The sequence below is a fragment of the Dromiciops gliroides genome, chromosome 1, assembly GCF_019393635.1.
Source record: "Dromiciops gliroides isolate mDroGli1 chromosome 1, mDroGli1.pri, whole genome shotgun sequence".
Classification (NCBI taxonomy): domain Eukaryota; kingdom Metazoa; phylum Chordata; class Mammalia; order Microbiotheria; family Microbiotheriidae; genus Dromiciops; species Dromiciops gliroides.
Genome location: NC_057861.1, coordinates 38,708,812 through 38,726,753, shown reverse-complemented (window position 1 = coordinate 38,726,753; position 17,942 = coordinate 38,708,812). Strand labels below are relative to the sequence as shown.

Below are 17,942 nucleotides of genomic sequence, written 5' to 3'. Positions count from 1 at the left end.
CAGCAACACTGTGCACTGATCAGCTGTGATGGACTTAGCTCTTCTCAGCAATACAATGATCCAAGACAATGCCAAAAGATTTATGATGGAAAATGCTCTCCACATCCAGGGAAAGAATTATGGAGTCTGAATGAAGATTGAAGCAGACTCTTTTCACTTTTTTTCTTTCTTGTAGTTTTTACCTTTTGTTCTGATTCTTTCAGAACATTATTAATGTGGAAATGTTTACCATGATTGTACATAAGTAACGTATATAAGATTGTTTGTTGTCTCAGGAAGAGAAGGGAGGGAGGGAGAAAAATTTGGAAGACAAAATATTACAAAAATGAATGTTGAAAAGTACCTTTACATGTAATTGGGAAAAAAAATAAAATACTATTAAATGAAAAAATTTACTCATGACACACTTTTAGGTCTAATCTTCATCATGAACATTTTCTTTATCACTTTCTTAAATCTAGACAATCAGCAAAACAAGAAATCAAGTCCTAATTTTAGGTTTGCTGAGTTCCAAGGCATAAATGTTCACATTGAAAATTTAACATTCGGGAGGCAGCTAGGTGGTGCAGTGGATAAAGCACTGGCCTTAGATTCAGGGGGACCTGAGTTCAAATCCAGCCTCAGACACTTGACACTTACCAGCTGTGTAACCCTGGACTAGTCACTTAACCCTCATTGCCCCACAAAAATTTAAAAATTAAAAAAAGAAAAAAAAAGAAAATTTAACAATTAGCTTTCCCCAGTACAATACCCCTGTATATGTATGGATATGTATACACATCTTGATTCATATATATATAACATATATATATATATATACACATAGAGACATATCAGTGTATGTATATTATATATGTATATGTGTATATATGGAGATATTTCTATATGTTTTTGGTGTTTAGTCATTCAGTTGTCCATGGGATTTTCTTGGCAAAGATAATAGAGTGCTTTGCCATTTTTTTCTCCAGTGTGTCCCCATTTTACAGATGAGGAACTGAAGCAAATAGGAATTGCCCAAGTTCATATAGCTCATAAAGTTACTCAGGCTGGATTTGTAGTCAGATCTTTCTGAATACAGTCCTGGTGCTCTATCCACTGTACCACCTAGCTGCTCCTATATCCAAATAGATAAATGGATAGATGGATAGATTGAAGGATAGATAGATGGATAGATAGATAGCTGTAATAACTTAAAACAGGTTTTGGAACACCCTTTAAAAAGGAACCTTGGTGCCTTGTGGTAGGCATTCTGTACTAGCATCTCATTGCTTAAACAGTAGGAGTTATTCATCTATGAGGAATTAGATTTGAAGGTCACCCAAAGGGCAATGGAGACATCCAGGGTGGGTATGAGTAGACTGCAAAATATTACTAACAAAAAGATGCAAGAGAAGCATCATAAAAATATCATCAAACACTATGAGGAATGGCAAAGGAGTAGGTATGTCTGCATAACAAAAGCAAGAGATGTCCAATGAAGAGAAACAGAAAGAGATTTTTTAAAAGTCATCCCAGGAAAGATCCAGCAGACTGTAGGCAAATCAGCTGAGGGAGCCAGCGAGCTCTGCCAGATGTTGGTAGTTATATAGTGGCTTATATTTAAATACTATAGATGTGCTAGCCAAGGTGCCTCAGCTCCCTTTTTACATCTCTGATATAACCAGTGTGCTTTTAGGGTGAAGGCAGATGGTTTATGTGTCTTGTTCTACTTAGGATCTTTATTCAAAATGAGCATGATAGTGGTAAGAGAAATTGAGCCAAATACTGAATACACAGGCATATTGGAAAGCCAGTCTACATAAAGGATGCGTTTGTCTGATATATGTAAAATAATTTCCTAACTCCTTGTATTTATCAAACTGGGGGCTTCTGGAGCCTTCGAACTGGACACCTAAGTAAGATGTAAATTTCCTTCCAATAAAAGGTGGTGTTTCTCTGTCATAAAAAGGAATTTACATTATCCTGGTTGGACTTCCTGTGGAATTTTATGGGGGACATGAGTAACAGCTGCATGGAATGAGAAGAATAAATGGATTGATTTGCCATTTTATATATTAGACTAGCCATACCAGTAAAGTAACTGACCTAGTAAAGTTACATTAGACCTACCATTCACACCAGTGTAGAAAAGTGAAATAAAAATTCAAATAACATCCCTCATCACCTCCTTCCCTAGTTTCCCTAGATCCCTTCAAGGCTCATTTGAAAAGCCACCTTTTGGGAGAATTAGTCCCTCCCTTCACACCCAATATCACTAGTGTCTTCCCTCTGATGTTACAATCCATTTTCATTTTGTGCCCTTTTATGTTCAGTTATCTGTATGTTATCTTTCTCATTAGATAGTAAGTTTCTTGAGAGCAGGGGCTTTTTTTGTTTTTCCTTTATTTGTATCCCCAGTGCTTAGCCCAGTTTTTTTTAATAATTATTTATTTGACTGACCAAGTGATACAAGGTTTGTTTTCATAAAAATACATAATGCATAAAAAAGTAAGTCATTGGGGAGGAGGTGACTTGTTTAAATGAATCTAGGAAAGAGTGAAGTAAGACAATAGACCCAAGAGGTCATTTAGTCAAACTTCGTTTTATAGATGGGGAAACTGAAGCCTGAGACTTATGTAGTGACATACCCAAGGCCACACACAGGTAGAAAGGAGAAAGGAGGTGTGTGTTTGTCTCCAGGTACTCTGAGTTCAAATCCACAACCCTTTCCAGTGTATCACACTTTGTTTCAATTTGTTTGGTGATTACACTACATGGGGGGGTAGAAGGAGTAAGAAAGAGAGAGACAGACAGACAGACAGACAGAGACAGAGAGAGAGAGACAGACACAGAGAGAGACACAGAAACAGAGACACAGAGACAGAGAGAGACACAGAGACACACAGAGAGATAGAAACAGAGAGAGAAAGACAGAGATAACCAAATGAATAATGTACTTGACACAAGGGACATGGTGAGAGATTAACTAGCTAATATAATAATTAGACAGTTTCTTAGTTTAAACCTCAGAGAATGCTGTCTAAAGTCAATTTGTGCATTCAAATTCAAAGGGAAATTCAATGAACCTTTTTTAAAAAAACAGCTATGATGTGGTTGCTAATACCTGGGAATTATTAACAGGTGCCTGTTATTACCTGTATCCAACCTTTTTCCTAAGTGGTCACTTGAGTCCCTTTAAATTCAACATGAGTCCCCAATGTGGAAGGTCAAAGAGGTAATGAATGAAATTTTGGGCTTTATTAATAGAGGAATTTTGCCCAAAATGAAGAAAATGGTAACCCGGTTCCAACTCCCCATGAAGGATAGGATATTCAATCCTGGATGCCACTAATAAAATAACAATAAGTATAACAATAGTTATTAGAACTGCTAGCATTTTTATATAATACCTCGTATGTACTAGGTATTGTACTAAATACTTTATGATATTAACTCATTTGAGCTTGACAACAACCCTGGGAGGTAGGTGCTATTATTGTCCTCTTTTTTCACAATTGAGGAAATTGAGGCAGAGTTTAAATGATTTGTCTAAAGTCACATGGATAGTAAGTATCTGAGGCTCAATTTGAACTCATATCTTCCTGACTCCATGACCTGTCCTCTATCCTCTACACCTCCTAGCTGCCAGTAACAAACTTCATATATTTCTAGAGGTAGTAAAAATTCAATTCAATTCAGCAAGTATTTATTAACTACCTGGTGTGTGTCAGGCATTGTGTTAGCTATTGGGGACAAAATCCAAAAAATAGGCTCTATTCTCAAGGAGATTATTAAATACTCGTGGGTATTAATAACCTGCACAGAACTGAGTACATAAAGATACTTTTTAAAATTAAGTTCAAGAAAAAGAAAATTCTAATAATTGGGGGATCAGTAAAGTTTTACTTTAAAGGTACCGAGATATTCTCCAAGGTAGGGGTGAAGAGGAAGTACATTCCAGGCATGGGAGACGTTTACAAAGGAGTGGAGGTAGAGGATGGAATGTGGCATATAAAGAATGGTTAGCAGGCCACTCTACTTGGTATATGAAGGGGAACAATATGAAAAAATTCTAGAGGGACAGTTGGGAGGCAGGTTGTGGAAGGCTTAAAATACTGAGGATTTTGTATATACTACATGCAACAAGTAACTGTTGGTGGTTTTTAGGAGAGGGAATGAAATGGTTAGACCTATGTTTTAGAAGTACTAATTTGGTCACTAGGTAGAGCATGGATTAGAAAGGGAAGAGGCTGGAGAGAGGGAAACTAATTACAAATCTGTTGTAATAGTCCAAATAAATAGTAATGAGAGCCTGAAACAGAGAAGATACTTGAGTGTAAAGCAAGGGACAGGTGCAAAAGATGTTTCTGGGGAGAGACAGTGTCACATGGCAGACAGTAGTGGATTTGAAGTCAGAGGTCCAGAGGTCAAATTCTAATTCAGTTACTTTTCACCTGTGTAACATTGAATGCTGATGATGAAGAAGAATATATATAGTGCTCTATTATTTAAATGCAAGATACTTTGGGTGAAAAAGGAGAAGGGACTTGTCCAAGGTCACATAGCTACGTAATAGTCTAGGACAGGATTTAAACCTAGGTCTTCCTGATTCCAACTCCAACTTTCTATCCATTTAGCTGCCAAGTAAGTAACTTCAGTTTCCTCATCTCTTAAATGAGGACATTGGTCTGAGGGGTCCTTTCTTTCTCTAAATTGATGGTCTTGTGATTTTAGGTAGAATGGTCAAAATGTGAGACCTGGTTAAAAATGGGGTCTGAAGGAAAGACTCCAAGGTTACAAACCTGGCTGATGAGAAGAATGGTGGTACCATCAATTGAAATGAAGCATATTTGTGGTTGGATTGATTTGGGGGAAAATATGGATCCTGGAAATGTGGATGCCTGAAAGGTATTAGTTAGACTGGAGATACCTGAAGTTCCTCCATATCCTAAGATTCCAAGAGTTGGTGAGAATCCATTTTAGGAATGCAGACTTTATCTCCTTGTTCCTACTAGCCACATGTATGACAAGGAGAAAAAGCAGAGTAGTTGGTGATTCAGGTTTCAGAATGTAGCTCCTGGATGTTCTTTCTACTTTATTATAGGATATAGCACCCTCTCTCCAGAGCATCTGTGGCAAGTATATGCTGAATTGTTGCTTTAAAATAGACTAAGCCCTCTGACTGGGCAGGTTTTGCATTTACCCATCCATAGCATGTACTTACTCTCTAGGGAAAATTATGGGGAGTTCTTTTGCACCAAGAAAGAGGCATTATTAAAATATAAACTTAGAGTAAAGTCATCTTCTGGATTCAAGTGCTGTGTTTATCTCTGAGTAATGAAGCTGTCAGTATAACCTGTATTTATTGCGCCACAAGTAGGTTATAAAACTTCCATTAACGAATGTAAGTAACTCACTTGTCATAAACAAAAAGAAAAGGAAATTAACATTTGGTTCACATATAGGGAAGCTAAATTGTGCATGCTTCTATCATCAGCCTTAACCGCTTACAGATTTTGCCACCTATAGTTCAGAGGTCAGTAATACAGGTTTATAGAGTCAAAACTTTTTAGCTGGAAAGGGCCTTGGCAGTTATATGATATAACCACCTCAGTTTCCAGGGGAGGAAACTGAGACCTAGGAAGGTGAAGTGGTGTTTTTTAAAGGGCTACTTTCCTGACTCCCATCACATGAGCGGTCCCAAACACCATAGAGTAGATAGCTATTTTTCTCTTTAAGTTTGTTTGTTTGTTTGTTTCTTTCTTTCTTTCAAGGCATTTGGGGTTAAAAGACTTGCCATGGGTAACACAGCTAGTAAGTGTCAAGTGTCTGAAACCAGATTTGAACTCAGGTCCTCCCGACTCCGGGTCTGGTGCTCTATCCACTGTGCCACCTAGTTGCTCCAGAGGAATCATACTTTTTCTGTGTGGGGCAATGAGGGTTAAGTGACTTGCTTAGGGTCACACAGCTAGTAAGTGTCAAGTGTCTGAAACCAGATTTGAACTCAGGTCCTCCTGAATCCAGGGCCAATGCTTTATCCACTGTGCCACCTAGCTGCCCCCTCTCTCTTTAAGTTTCTATGGGATAACTCTAAGGTGTTTTCAATTTCTAATGTTATTGCGCACAATGATCCTATACAGGGTCATTAAGAACGTAAGCCAAGATTCAAACTCACGTGATCTGACTCCAAATTTTTCCATGTTAGCATGCTGAAAACTTGTCGGTTGATCAAACTAACACCAATGATACAAAACTGTTACAGCCCATCCTAATTTAAAAATATACGACATGATCTAATAGGTACAAAGGGAGAAATGAAAGACCTAGTATTCTAGAATAGAGAGGAGACAGATAAGTTAACAAACATAGCATCACCCCCAAGAGCCTATATACCTAACTCCTATCACATGGGTTGTCCTAGACCCCAGAGGGTAGCTAACTATTTCTCTTCTCAGGTTTCTAGGGGTAAGATATTTTCAGTTTCTAATGTTAATACTCACAAGTCGCTGTCCAAGGTGTTCCCACAGTATCCATTCATTAGTTGACATTGATTAACTTTTACAAAAGGATATGTGCTGAGGGAGTATGACACAGATAGAAATTATTACTATTTTTAAATTCCACAAACAAGAACTTCCCTTTTCCCATGGTACACACAGTCCCTGAGGAGAGTGGGCTCAAACTTAAAAGTTCTGAGTAACCCATGTAGAAATTCATGTGGCAGCTGGGAGGTGCAGTAGATAGAGCATTGGGCCTAGAGTAAGGAAGCCCTGAGTTCAAATATGGCCTCAGACACAGACTATCTGTGCGACCCTGGGTAATGGTCTCAGTTTCATCAACTGTCAAATAGGGATAATAAATGCACCAGATTCACAGAGTTGGAAGATTCAAATGAGATAATATTTGTAAAGCACTTATCACAGTTCCTAGTAGTAGGGGCTTACTAAAGACTTGTTTCCTTCCACATTCTGATGGCTCTTTAAACCTTCCATGGCTCACAAGGTTCATTCTGTCTTGTATACTCATCTACTTCAAAGCTGTCAGTCAAAAGCAATGCTCATCAAAGGGCCATGGGAGGGGTTGATTGATTTTGGTTCATGCAAACTTGGTTCTGTCTTTATTATCAGTACTTCTATCCCTGAAAAGAAACAAAAACTCCTCAGCAGCATATAGCCTCAGTCCCCCAGTCACCTACTGCCAGAAGAAGCCTCACCAAGTGTCTCAGTGGCTAGTGCTGGACTTGGAGACAAGGAAACCTGAATTTGAATGTGGCCTCAGACACTTACTAGCTCTATGACCCACAGCAAACCATCCACCCTCCTTCAGCCTCGGTTTTTTCATCTGTAAAATGGTGGTGATAATAGCATCTACCCCATGCATGGGGCTATTGTGAGGATCAAATGAGTTAATATATGTTAAGCCCTTTTCAAACCTTAAATCACTATATAAATACCAGTTAATATTTCTTTTTTATCATTATAAACTTAAAAATACCTACAAACATGAAAAGTTCCCCCATGCAAGGAACAGAAAAAGAAGGTTGTGTATGAAATCATCAATCTCCATTGTGTATAACATATATATAATAAACATATATGATACATACATATATGTGTGCATATTTCACTTTACATGGTGACATATACATGTAATCCCTGATGCCAGAGAGGCTGCGAGTGGTATATCTTTCGAGCTCAGGAGTTCTGAGCTAAAATATGCTAAACCAATCAGGTATCCATACCAAGTTCATAATTCATATTCTGAGTCCAAAAGAGTGAGGATTCACTGGGTTGCGTAAGGAAGGGTGACATAGATCAGGTAAGAAACACAGCAGAACAAAGCTCTCCTGCCTATCAGAGTGAGACTAGTCTGGCTGGTTTAGAGAGACATAGTCTGACATAGATAAAGAAGTGAATAGGAGAGAGACAGACACACAAACACATACACATACACAGAGGGAGAGACAGAGACAGAGAGGCAGAGACAGAGAGAGACAGAGAGCAGAAACAGAGACAGAGACACAGAGACAGAGACAGAAAGACAAAGAGAGACAGGGAGGTATAATATATTTATAAATATTTCACATTTACTGTGAGAGTTCCATACTATTGTCCATATCTACAAAATTTTCTAAACCTTCTATTGTTCTCTCCTAATTTTTAGAAAATTATATATTGACTATTATTTCTATTAAACATGTTTCAGTGGGAAGATCTCAAAACTACTTCATGATATGCTTGGTTCTCATGAATAGACAGATGTCTTATGAATCTGCATTCCCTCCCACCTCCCCCAGTAGTGGATAGTGTGTGTATTACACATGGCCACAGTGCCCCCTAACTGTAGGAGAGTAATAAATCTAAAGACCAAATAGGAAAAATGGTGCCAGGCCATTATGGCCCTAGAGTAGCATGAAGTACTACTATAGGAAGCCAAGTCCCAAACAAGAAATGACCTTACACCTGATCCCCACCTAGGATCCTTTCATCTGTCTATTGGAATGGCTGCCCATTTCCTGAAAAGACAGAGAATTCCATTGCTTGCACACACTAGGTTGGAAAACAAACTAGTTTGGGCTACTTTATAACTGGTGTCTTTGAATGTTGAAATAGTCTTCTCTGCCACATGGTATAGTGGAGCCAGTTAAGGACGTAGAATTTGGAGCAGATCAAGGTTAGAAGCCCTAGAACTTACTCATGGTGTGACTTTTGGGAAGTCCCTCAACATCCCTGAATTTTCATTTCTACACCTCTAAAATTAAGATATACATCTATAGCACCCATCTCACAGGACTTTTGTGCTGATCAAGGGAGATAAAGTACAACTGAGCATTTTTGAGCCATTTAAGTGCTCCCCCCTCTCTTCTAATCCTTACCACTTTTGGAAGTAGATTCATGTACTACTTTCTGTTGGAGGCCTTTCCTGATATGCCCAGCTGTGTGTCCTCACTCACTCCTTACACTATCTTGTTTTCTCTTCTGTATATGTTCAATTGACTGGTAGAATTTAAACTCCTTGTGGGCAGAAACTGTTCAATTTCTGTCTCTTCATTGGATTCTCCTGACTCCAAGGCTAGTGATTTGTCCATTGTACCACCTAGCTGCCCTGAATTACATAACTTTTTGATAGTAGTAGTCCTAGTTGTAGTAGCAGTTGGTTGTTTTTTGTTGTGGTTTTTTGGTGGTAGTAGTAGTGATTGGTTGGTGTTGGTGGGAGAGTAGTAGCAGCTGCTGTATTTTTCCAGATGTGATATAGATGAACATGGGACCTCTTCCTCCCTTTCTTCCTTCCCACTTCTGGTAGGGAATCAAACTCCCCCACAATCACCTTATACAAATCTGACATTGAGGGTTCCAGATCTGAGAAAAACAGTAGAACCTTACTCCTTCTTTCACACACTAACCTCCCAGTTCCTTGACTTACTTATTTCCCATAAAATTCTCTTCCACCCCACCTCAGCTACCCAGAAATGATCATACCCTTGGTCTTGCCATCCTCCAACTATGTTCCATGATCAATAGCTCTGAAATTCCTTAATCTGATCACAATCTGTTGTCATTTCATTTCCCCATCTGCTCTGCAATCTTGAACACTGGTCTTCACCTTCACCATGACCTTGAAATCCTTGACCTTTCAATTATTTCCCAGGCTACCACTCCTCCATGAACTATATTCTTCTCTTTCCTATCTTAACACCAAATAAGTCTTTCCAACTCTACACTGACCTCTTAGTTTGCATCCCTTGCCCCCTTATCCCATCAATGATCTTCCCCTGCCAAATCTGAGCCTTGGATTATCTCCACCACCTGTTTCCTTAAGTCCTATTCAGGTGATATTGAAGAAAGCTGGAGAAAATCACAAAACCATGCTAAATGAATTCCTAACAAACTCATCTTGCATAATTTCAACTGGGCCATCACTTCAGCAAGGCAATCTCTTGGCTCCTCTCTAATCAACTCATTGGCCCACCCACCATAGTAGTTATTTCAAAGATTTTCATTCCTCTTCAAAACTCCCTTGGCTCCCCCTCCCCTTACCTTCTCGTATTTAATTGAAAACTGAGGCCATTCACTGAGCGCTCCCTCTTCTCTCCTCCTTATTTCATCACCCACATGCCTTTTGCCACTATCTTCTCCTGAACTCCTATGTCACATAAAGGGGTGACTATTTTTTCCAAAGCTGACTCTTCTTCATGCTTAAGTAATCCCTTTCTTCAATAGATTGCCCCCTCTATGATTTCCACACTCTTACTTACCTGCACACTCTCATTGACCTTGTCTACTGACTGCTTCCCTACTGCCTAGGAACAGGCTGATGTGTCCCACAACCTCAAAACACCCTCACTTGATCTATCCAGATCTGCTTTTTATTGGCCCATATCCTCCCTTATGTGACTAAACTTTTCAGGAAGCCTGAAACTCCTTGAGAAGCACATCTATAATTGCTGTCTCCACTCCCTTTCTTCACTCTCTATAGTCTTAATAATAACCACATCATTTCATCTTGTTTCTTCCATTAGATTGTGAGCTCCTCCAGGGCAGGGACTTTCTTTTGCCTTTCTTTCTTTTTTGGGGGGGGGCAGGGGGCCAGTGAGGGTTAAGTGACTTGCCGAAGGTCACACAGCTAGTAACTATCAAGTGTCTGAGGTCAGATTTGAACTCAGGTCCTCCTGAATCCAGGGTTGGTGCTCTATCCACTGTGCCACCTAGCTGCCCCTTGTCTTTCTATCCCCAGCACTTAGCCCAGTGCCTGGCCCATAGTAGGTGCTTAACAAATGCTTAATGACTGATTGACATGGTAAGAAGTTAAAGAAAAATTACCACATGATTTACTGGTAAATTCCAATTTCATCGGGCTTGTTGTTTTGGAGAAAGAATGCTGAATGGATTGTAACAGATCGACACAGCTTCATTTATAAGCAGAGGTCTTCCACTCAAATATTGCTATCAGACGTTTTAATGCCGTCATTCTTTGAGTTTCATTCCACCTTTTAAAGGTACATTAAGAAAATTTTCCTTCCTTCCTTCCTTCCTTCCTTCCTTCCTTCCTTCCTTCCTTCCTTCCTTCCTTCCTTCCTTCCTTCCTTCCTTCCTTCCTTCCTTCCTTCCTTCCTTCCTTCTGTCCTTTCTTCCTCTCTCCCTTACTGTCTCTCTGTCTCTCTGTCTCTCTCTCTCTCTCTCTCTCTCACACACACACACACACACACACACACATCTCTAAAGAAGGTAGAACTCTGAGTACCTAAAAAACCAATGATCATCCTTGGGAACAGTTAATAAACCCTCCTCCGTTCAGCCATCTATAAGTTGACAAGGGTAGAATGACACGAACATTGTCAGATGTGGTCAGTGTGTTGATATTTTTCCTTAACTAGTTTTCTTCATTATAAATTGGGGTAGGTTGTGGCAGGGGGAGAGTATATCCTTGAAATTTATCCATAAAAATTATTTTAAAAATATTTCTCTTGAGGTGGCAGAAGGGCTTGTAACTGTTATTATCAATTGGTTTTTTAAAAAAATGTTCTACATACTCTCCTTGATAGTGTAATTAAAGACTTGTCAAAATGATGGATAGATACCTTCTAACTCTAACATTCTATAATTCTATCTAAGGGACTATAACTGTAATCAAACTCTTATCATCTGGAAAACTCACACATAGAAAGAAGAAAGAAGACTGGACTTGGAGACAAGAAACCTGAGTTCTAATTCCTACTGCTGTTTATTAAGCTTGTAACCTAGGGTAATTCATATCACTCTTCAAGTCCCAGGTTTCACTTCTATCAAATGGGAACAGTAACATTTCTGCTTCTGTTCTTGAGGCAACTGGTGACACAGTGTTTAAAAGAAGCCTTGGGCCTGGAGTCAGGAGGACCTGAATTCAGATCCAGCCTCAGACTCTTACTAGCTGTGTGACCCTGGTCAAGTCACTTAGCCTCAGTTTCCTCATCTGTAAAATGGGGATAATAATAGCACCTACCTTCCAGGGTTGTTATGAGGATCAAATGAGATAATATTTATACATTTCTTCTAAAACTTGAAGCTCTATAGAAATACTAGCAATTATGATTATTCACTCCTCCTTTTTTTAAAATAAATAAGGAAATGAAGCCTCAGAGAAAGTAAGTACTTGGTCCCCACAACTACTAAGTATTAGCAACAGGATTTAAAACAAGTCTCTTCAATTCCATGTCCAACCTTCTTTCAACCTGCAAGCTTTCATGTTTGCCTTGGCACTTGTATGTACCTACTTCAGTCTGTCTTTATTCCATAGGCAGTGATGGTTAATAAAATGACAGCATAAGAAGTTTCCATGAATTACTTGTCAACCACAGGTCTATCTCATCTCAAAAATATCTCTATTTTCTCCCCAACAGGGCAAAGGTAAAGAAAGGTGTGAATATTATTGGTGTTCGAGCCAGCAACCCACACTTATGGGATGTCAAAGAGAGTGTGGATTATACGGGGAAATATGTGTGTCAGAGGAAATCTACTACTTCTGAGAACAGGTAAGTCTCAATTGGCACCACATACATTTAAATGCACTGATGTTTCCTTCATCTCCCTTTTTCCCTTTCTTTGCTGGATTCTGTCCAAATGTGCCTTTCTATCAAAGTATACTTTTCTCCTCTGGTGATAATGCAAAAGTGGGGAGATAAAATGGATAATCTCCTTCATTTAGCAAGGGTGGGCTATTATTCACAAAAAGACTTTTTAAAGCTAGAGGATATCTCTTGGGCCAGCGCCCCATGCCATGTGTAATCCCAAGGGTTCTTTCATGTTCAATGGGCTTTATGTTATCCTAGGGTTACCCTTTTATTAGATACAATTGCTATTTCAATCCATCTCACATATGGCAGACTAAAAGGTGTCTGGGCATCTCTCCTAAATGTTGGCAAATAGACTAAAACAGTGTATTTGGCTACAGCTACTTTTTTTTTTTAAATCAGACTTACACTTTCATGGGTGTAGGGAGCTCTAGAAGAGGACAATTCCATTGGTCAAGGCAAACTTGCAATTATTTTGTAAATGATATTTATAGAAGATTTGGCTGTGGGTACTGAGAAAGTAAGTGATATGCTCGGGCATAGACAGTCATTTATGCCTCAAAGATATGACTTGAACTTGGGATTTCTTGACTTCTGGATCAGGTCTCCATCCTGGACTAGGATTCAGGAAGACCTACCAGAATCCTAGGTGGTACAGTGGATAGAGCACTGGCTCTGAAGTTGGGAGAACCTGAGTTCAGATCTGACATCAGATACTAGCTGTGTGACCCTGAGCAAGTCACTCAACCTCAGTTGCCTTAAACATCTGGGACCATCTCTGGTTATCCAGATATGTATATATATATATATATATATATATATATATTGCCAATGGACCCAGCTGGTTCTGGAGAAGAAAGTGAGACTGGTGACTTTGCACAGCCCTGCCTCACTTAAATTCAATTCGATGTAAGTCATGACATCTGTCATGGTCCTCTTCAAGAATGAAGGACAAGGGCAGCTAGGTGGCCCAGTGGATAAAGCAGCAGCCCTGGATTCAGGAGTACCTGAGTTCAAATCCGGCATCAGATACTTCACATGTACCAGCTGTGTGACCCTGGGCAAGTCACTTAACCCCCATTGCCCTGAAAAAAAAAAAAGAATGAAGGACAAACAACAACCAGAATCCTACTTCTGCTATTTAATAGCTATGTCATTAGGAATAATTCACTTAGTCTCTTCAAAACCTCAGTTTCTCATTTGTAAAACAATAGGTTTGGGCTAGATGGCTTATAATATGCCTTCTAGTACAGACTCCTAATTGTATCACCCTGGGTGATTGAATTAACATCTAATGTGCCTGGAGGAAACTCCTTAAGGTTGTACTTTCAATCCATAAACATTTATTAACTGCCTTCTATGTTCTCAGATACTTACTAGCTGTGTGACCCTGGACAAGTCACTTAACCCTGTTTCCTTTAGTTTCCTTATCTTTAAAATGGGCTGGAAAAGAAAATGGCAAACCACTCCAGTACTTTTGCCAAGAAAACACCAAACAGGGTCATGAAAATTTAGACACTACTGAAAAACAACTGAACAATCACGTACCAGGCTGTGCTAAGCTGGATGGTCTCTTAGGTACTCATCTATTCTAACCTGCTCATTTTAAAAAAGAAACTGAGGCCTGGAGAGGTTAAATGCTTACCCAACACCACATAGGTATTAAGTGGCAGAACTTGGCATTGAAATCAGGTCCTGGGAATCCAAATTCCAATATAGCTCTCTACCACCTATACATTACTATGTATGGGTTGTGATATGCACGGGGAGGTACTGTTCTCATACTGGGAATTCCCAGTGCTATTGAAATTGGAGTGTGAAATTCATGTTTGTGTGCAAGGATTTGTTGACAATGCTCTACTTATTGCCTACCATAGGGAATAGAGAGAGGATTTTGATTCATTCTCTATAGGAATAAAAGCTCTACCATATCTCTATTATCTACAAAACTGCTTGATAAATAGTGTTGTCAGAGTGCCTAGTAGATATCTAGCCTGGCCATGATTGAACCCATGAACCTCACTGCATCCCAGATGCCTAGTGGGGCTCCCCAGGGAATCAGCAGGCTCTGCTAGAGCCAAGGTCTCCAAGATGGAGTCAATGCGACAAGATTATAGAAATAGCTTCCTGTATCTCCTAAGGTAAGATTTCTCTAGACAACACAGACAATATAATTCTCTCCCTGAATTCTAATAGACTTTGAGCCTGGAATAGTGTGGGTAGGAAAATATATTCTGACTACAGCCTTGAGGAAGCCCTGAAGAACAAAATAAGTGTTAGGAAAAGGAGAGAGGAGTGATGGCAAGCAGGGCAGGGGCATTTTGTTTAACCCTGTCTCGTGATGACAACACAAGCTGTCAATGATATGTTTGTTCCTAAGTGATGGGTTTAAGTAGGGAGCCTTGAATCAAAAATCAATCTGTGAGCATTTATTAACGAAATGCCTTGTGAGGTGAGGGTGCAGGCAAAGTTATTACAGACTGGGAGGATCAGAAAAACTTCCTGGAGGAGATGGCCATCTCCCCATGGGTCATTTGGGATGATGGTTCAAATTTCTAGTTTGGTCAGATATTTTATTTTAGGGATTTCTAATTACTGGTTTCTCTTTCCTTTTAAAATCATTTAAAAGTTAAGTAGGGGCAGCCAGGTGGCACAGTGGATAAAGCACCGACCCTGGATTCAGGAAGACCTGAGTTCAAATCTGGCCTCAGACACTTGACACTTACTAGCTGTGTGACCCTGGCCAAGTCACATAACCCTCATTGCCCCGAAAAAAGAAAAAAAAAAGTTAAGCAACAAAAGAATAATCCCTAAAGGGAAGCACTATACTTCCTTGAAAAGAGCACTGAATTTGGGATGTGAGGAAATGAGCTCATATCTTAGCTCTGTTATTATATGTAGAAACCTGTGTGAGATCTTGGATAAGTCCCATAACCACTGTGAGCCTCAGTTTTTTTCATCTCTAAAAGGAGGTGGTTGGATTAGAGAACATCTGAAGTCACTTCTAACTGGTATAGAAACACTTCAGTTTAAATCTTGCCTCTGATGCTTCCTGACTGTGACCTCTAGAGCAAGCTTTATAATCTGCTTCAGTCTTAATTTCTTCCATCTGTAAAATGAGGTGGCCTCTATGATTCTGTTCAGTTCTAATGCCATGATCATCTGAGTATATACTATGCTGCCACTGCTAGGAACAAATTGTGGACATTCCCACACTCCCCCCCCACACACACACACATTCTTATTTGCAGAATAGATTTAATTTCCTTATTACCTGAGTGTGATCACTTATGTAAGTAATGGCTATACTCTCTGGATTTATGTTATATAGTTTATTGACTCAATTTAATCCAACACACATACACTAAAGGCCTTTAATATGTCAAGTCCCATACTAGTTTCTAGGGATGCAAAGGCAGAAATAAAATAGTTCCTGCCCTCAAAGGGTTTACATTCCTCTGAGGAGAATACAACACATGTACACATAAATCAATATCAGGAGTTTGGAAGAGGGAGAAAACACTAGCAGTTAAGGGGTGGAGAGAGGGGTGTCAGAAATCTAGAAAGGCCTCACTTGAACTGTACCTTCTTTTCTGAATTAACTCTTTCAGACCGTGAGAGTCTAGAAGAGTAAAAAGCTGTTGGAGTAGCATCCAGTGATGCCTTCCTGCAAACAGGGAGGTAGCCTCACCTTCCAGACCAAGCTTCAAGAAGCATCTACAGACATACATTTAGGGATGGCAAAAGGCTTGGGTTTTTTTTATTGTTTTGTTTTTTTTTTTTGCTGGGCAATTAGGGTTAAGTGATTTGCCCAGGGTCACACAGCTAGTAAGTGTTAAGTGTCTGAGGTCGGATTTGAACTCGGGTACTCCTGAATCCAGGGCCGGTGCTCTATCCACTGCGGCACCTAGCTACCCCTGCAAAAGGCTTGTAAAGGTCATCTAATCAAGTCCCTTTATTTTAAAGGGGAGGAAACTGAGGGCCAGAGAAATGAGTCTGTGATTTGCAAAGTTCATACATTGTATGTCATGGAGATGAGACTCAACCTGGGACTTGAACCTTGACTCCAAATCCAAGCCTTGTTCTACTAATCAATAAATCAACCAACATGCATTCATTAAGTACCTGGCATGTTTTATTCATTGTACTAGTGCCTAAGGACACAAAGACAACAATTAAGCAGGGCCTGCCCTCAAGGAGCTCACATTCTATTGGTCATAGTGAACTAACCCACAGAACAATCTGTAACCTTTTCATTATGTTTCATGTATAATTAGATATTCAATTCAACAGTTATTAACTACCTATTATAAAAATGGAATTATATAGGGGAAAGGGCATTGATTCCTGAGCCAGAGGACTTATATTAAAATCCTGTCTCTTAGTAGTTGTGTCAGTCAGTCAGTCAGTCAACAAGCATTTATTAATGTCTCCTATCAGACACCGAACTAAGCACTGGGGATACAACTAATGGCAAATGCCCTAGAGGATTTCACATTCTAGTAAAGGAGACAACATGCAAATAACTGTGCATGCTCCAAACCAATCCAATAAACATTTATAAGCACCTACTATGTACTAGGTACTATGCTAAGAGCTAAGGATGCAATTGATAACAATCTGTCCTCAAGGAGATTAAGATATGGGGGGGGGGCAACACACACACAAAAAAAGCAGGCAGAAAAGAAAGAGGGGGAGGATAGAGGATACCAGGGTGAGCAGAGATATTGTTCTGTGAAGGTGAAACCAGTCAGACCAGCGGATACAAAGTAGAGTGATCTGAGAGTGCAATTACTTCCCTCTGTAAAGCAATACATTGAGAGGAAGTTGGTACTTCACCTTCTAGCCCTCCAATCAGAGGGAAAAGGAAGCTGATGGAGGTGGTATCAATCAAGAAATCTGAAAAAGTATAGAAGGAGATGATAGTCAGGGAGAGGCCATTGGGGGCACCCATATTTAGTGAAAATAACTTGGACTAAGATCCCGCAAAGGATATTGAAAACAGAGAAGAGAATCAGGAGAAAGCAATGTCTAGAGAGGGGAAGAGTATCCAAGAAAAAAGGGTGATCAGTGGGATCAATGGCTTCAGAGGAGTCAAGAAGGATAAGGATGGAATAGAGACCATTAGATTTGGCAATTAAGGAACCATTAATACCATCGGAGGGAGCAGTTTAAGTCTAATGATGAGGTCAGAAGACAGTTTACAGAGGGATTAGGAGAGAGCAAGAGGAGGAGAAGTGGAAGTGCTGACAAAATGGGTTTCTCAAATAATTTAGCCATTAAAAAAGGGGGAGATATAGCATGATGGCTAGCAATGAGGGTGGTGAAGGGTTTTGTCGTTATTTTTTAAATTAAAAAAAATGATGGAGACAATTATGTCTGTAGGCAGTAGGAAAGCAATCAGAAGATGGGGAGA

At 39.6% G+C, this 17,942-nt stretch overlaps 1 protein-coding gene across 1 annotated transcript in view; it reads left to right on the top strand.

Annotated features, from left to right (window-relative positions):
* Positions 1 to 17,942, top strand: part of TMEM132D (transmembrane protein 132D) — a 960,728-nt gene that overhangs the window by 409,935 nt on the left and 532,851 nt on the right. The window contains 1 exon segment of the mRNA XM_043979103.1: positions 12,356 to 12,487. Coding sequence (XP_043835038.1) covers positions 12,356 to 12,487 — 132 coding nt within the window.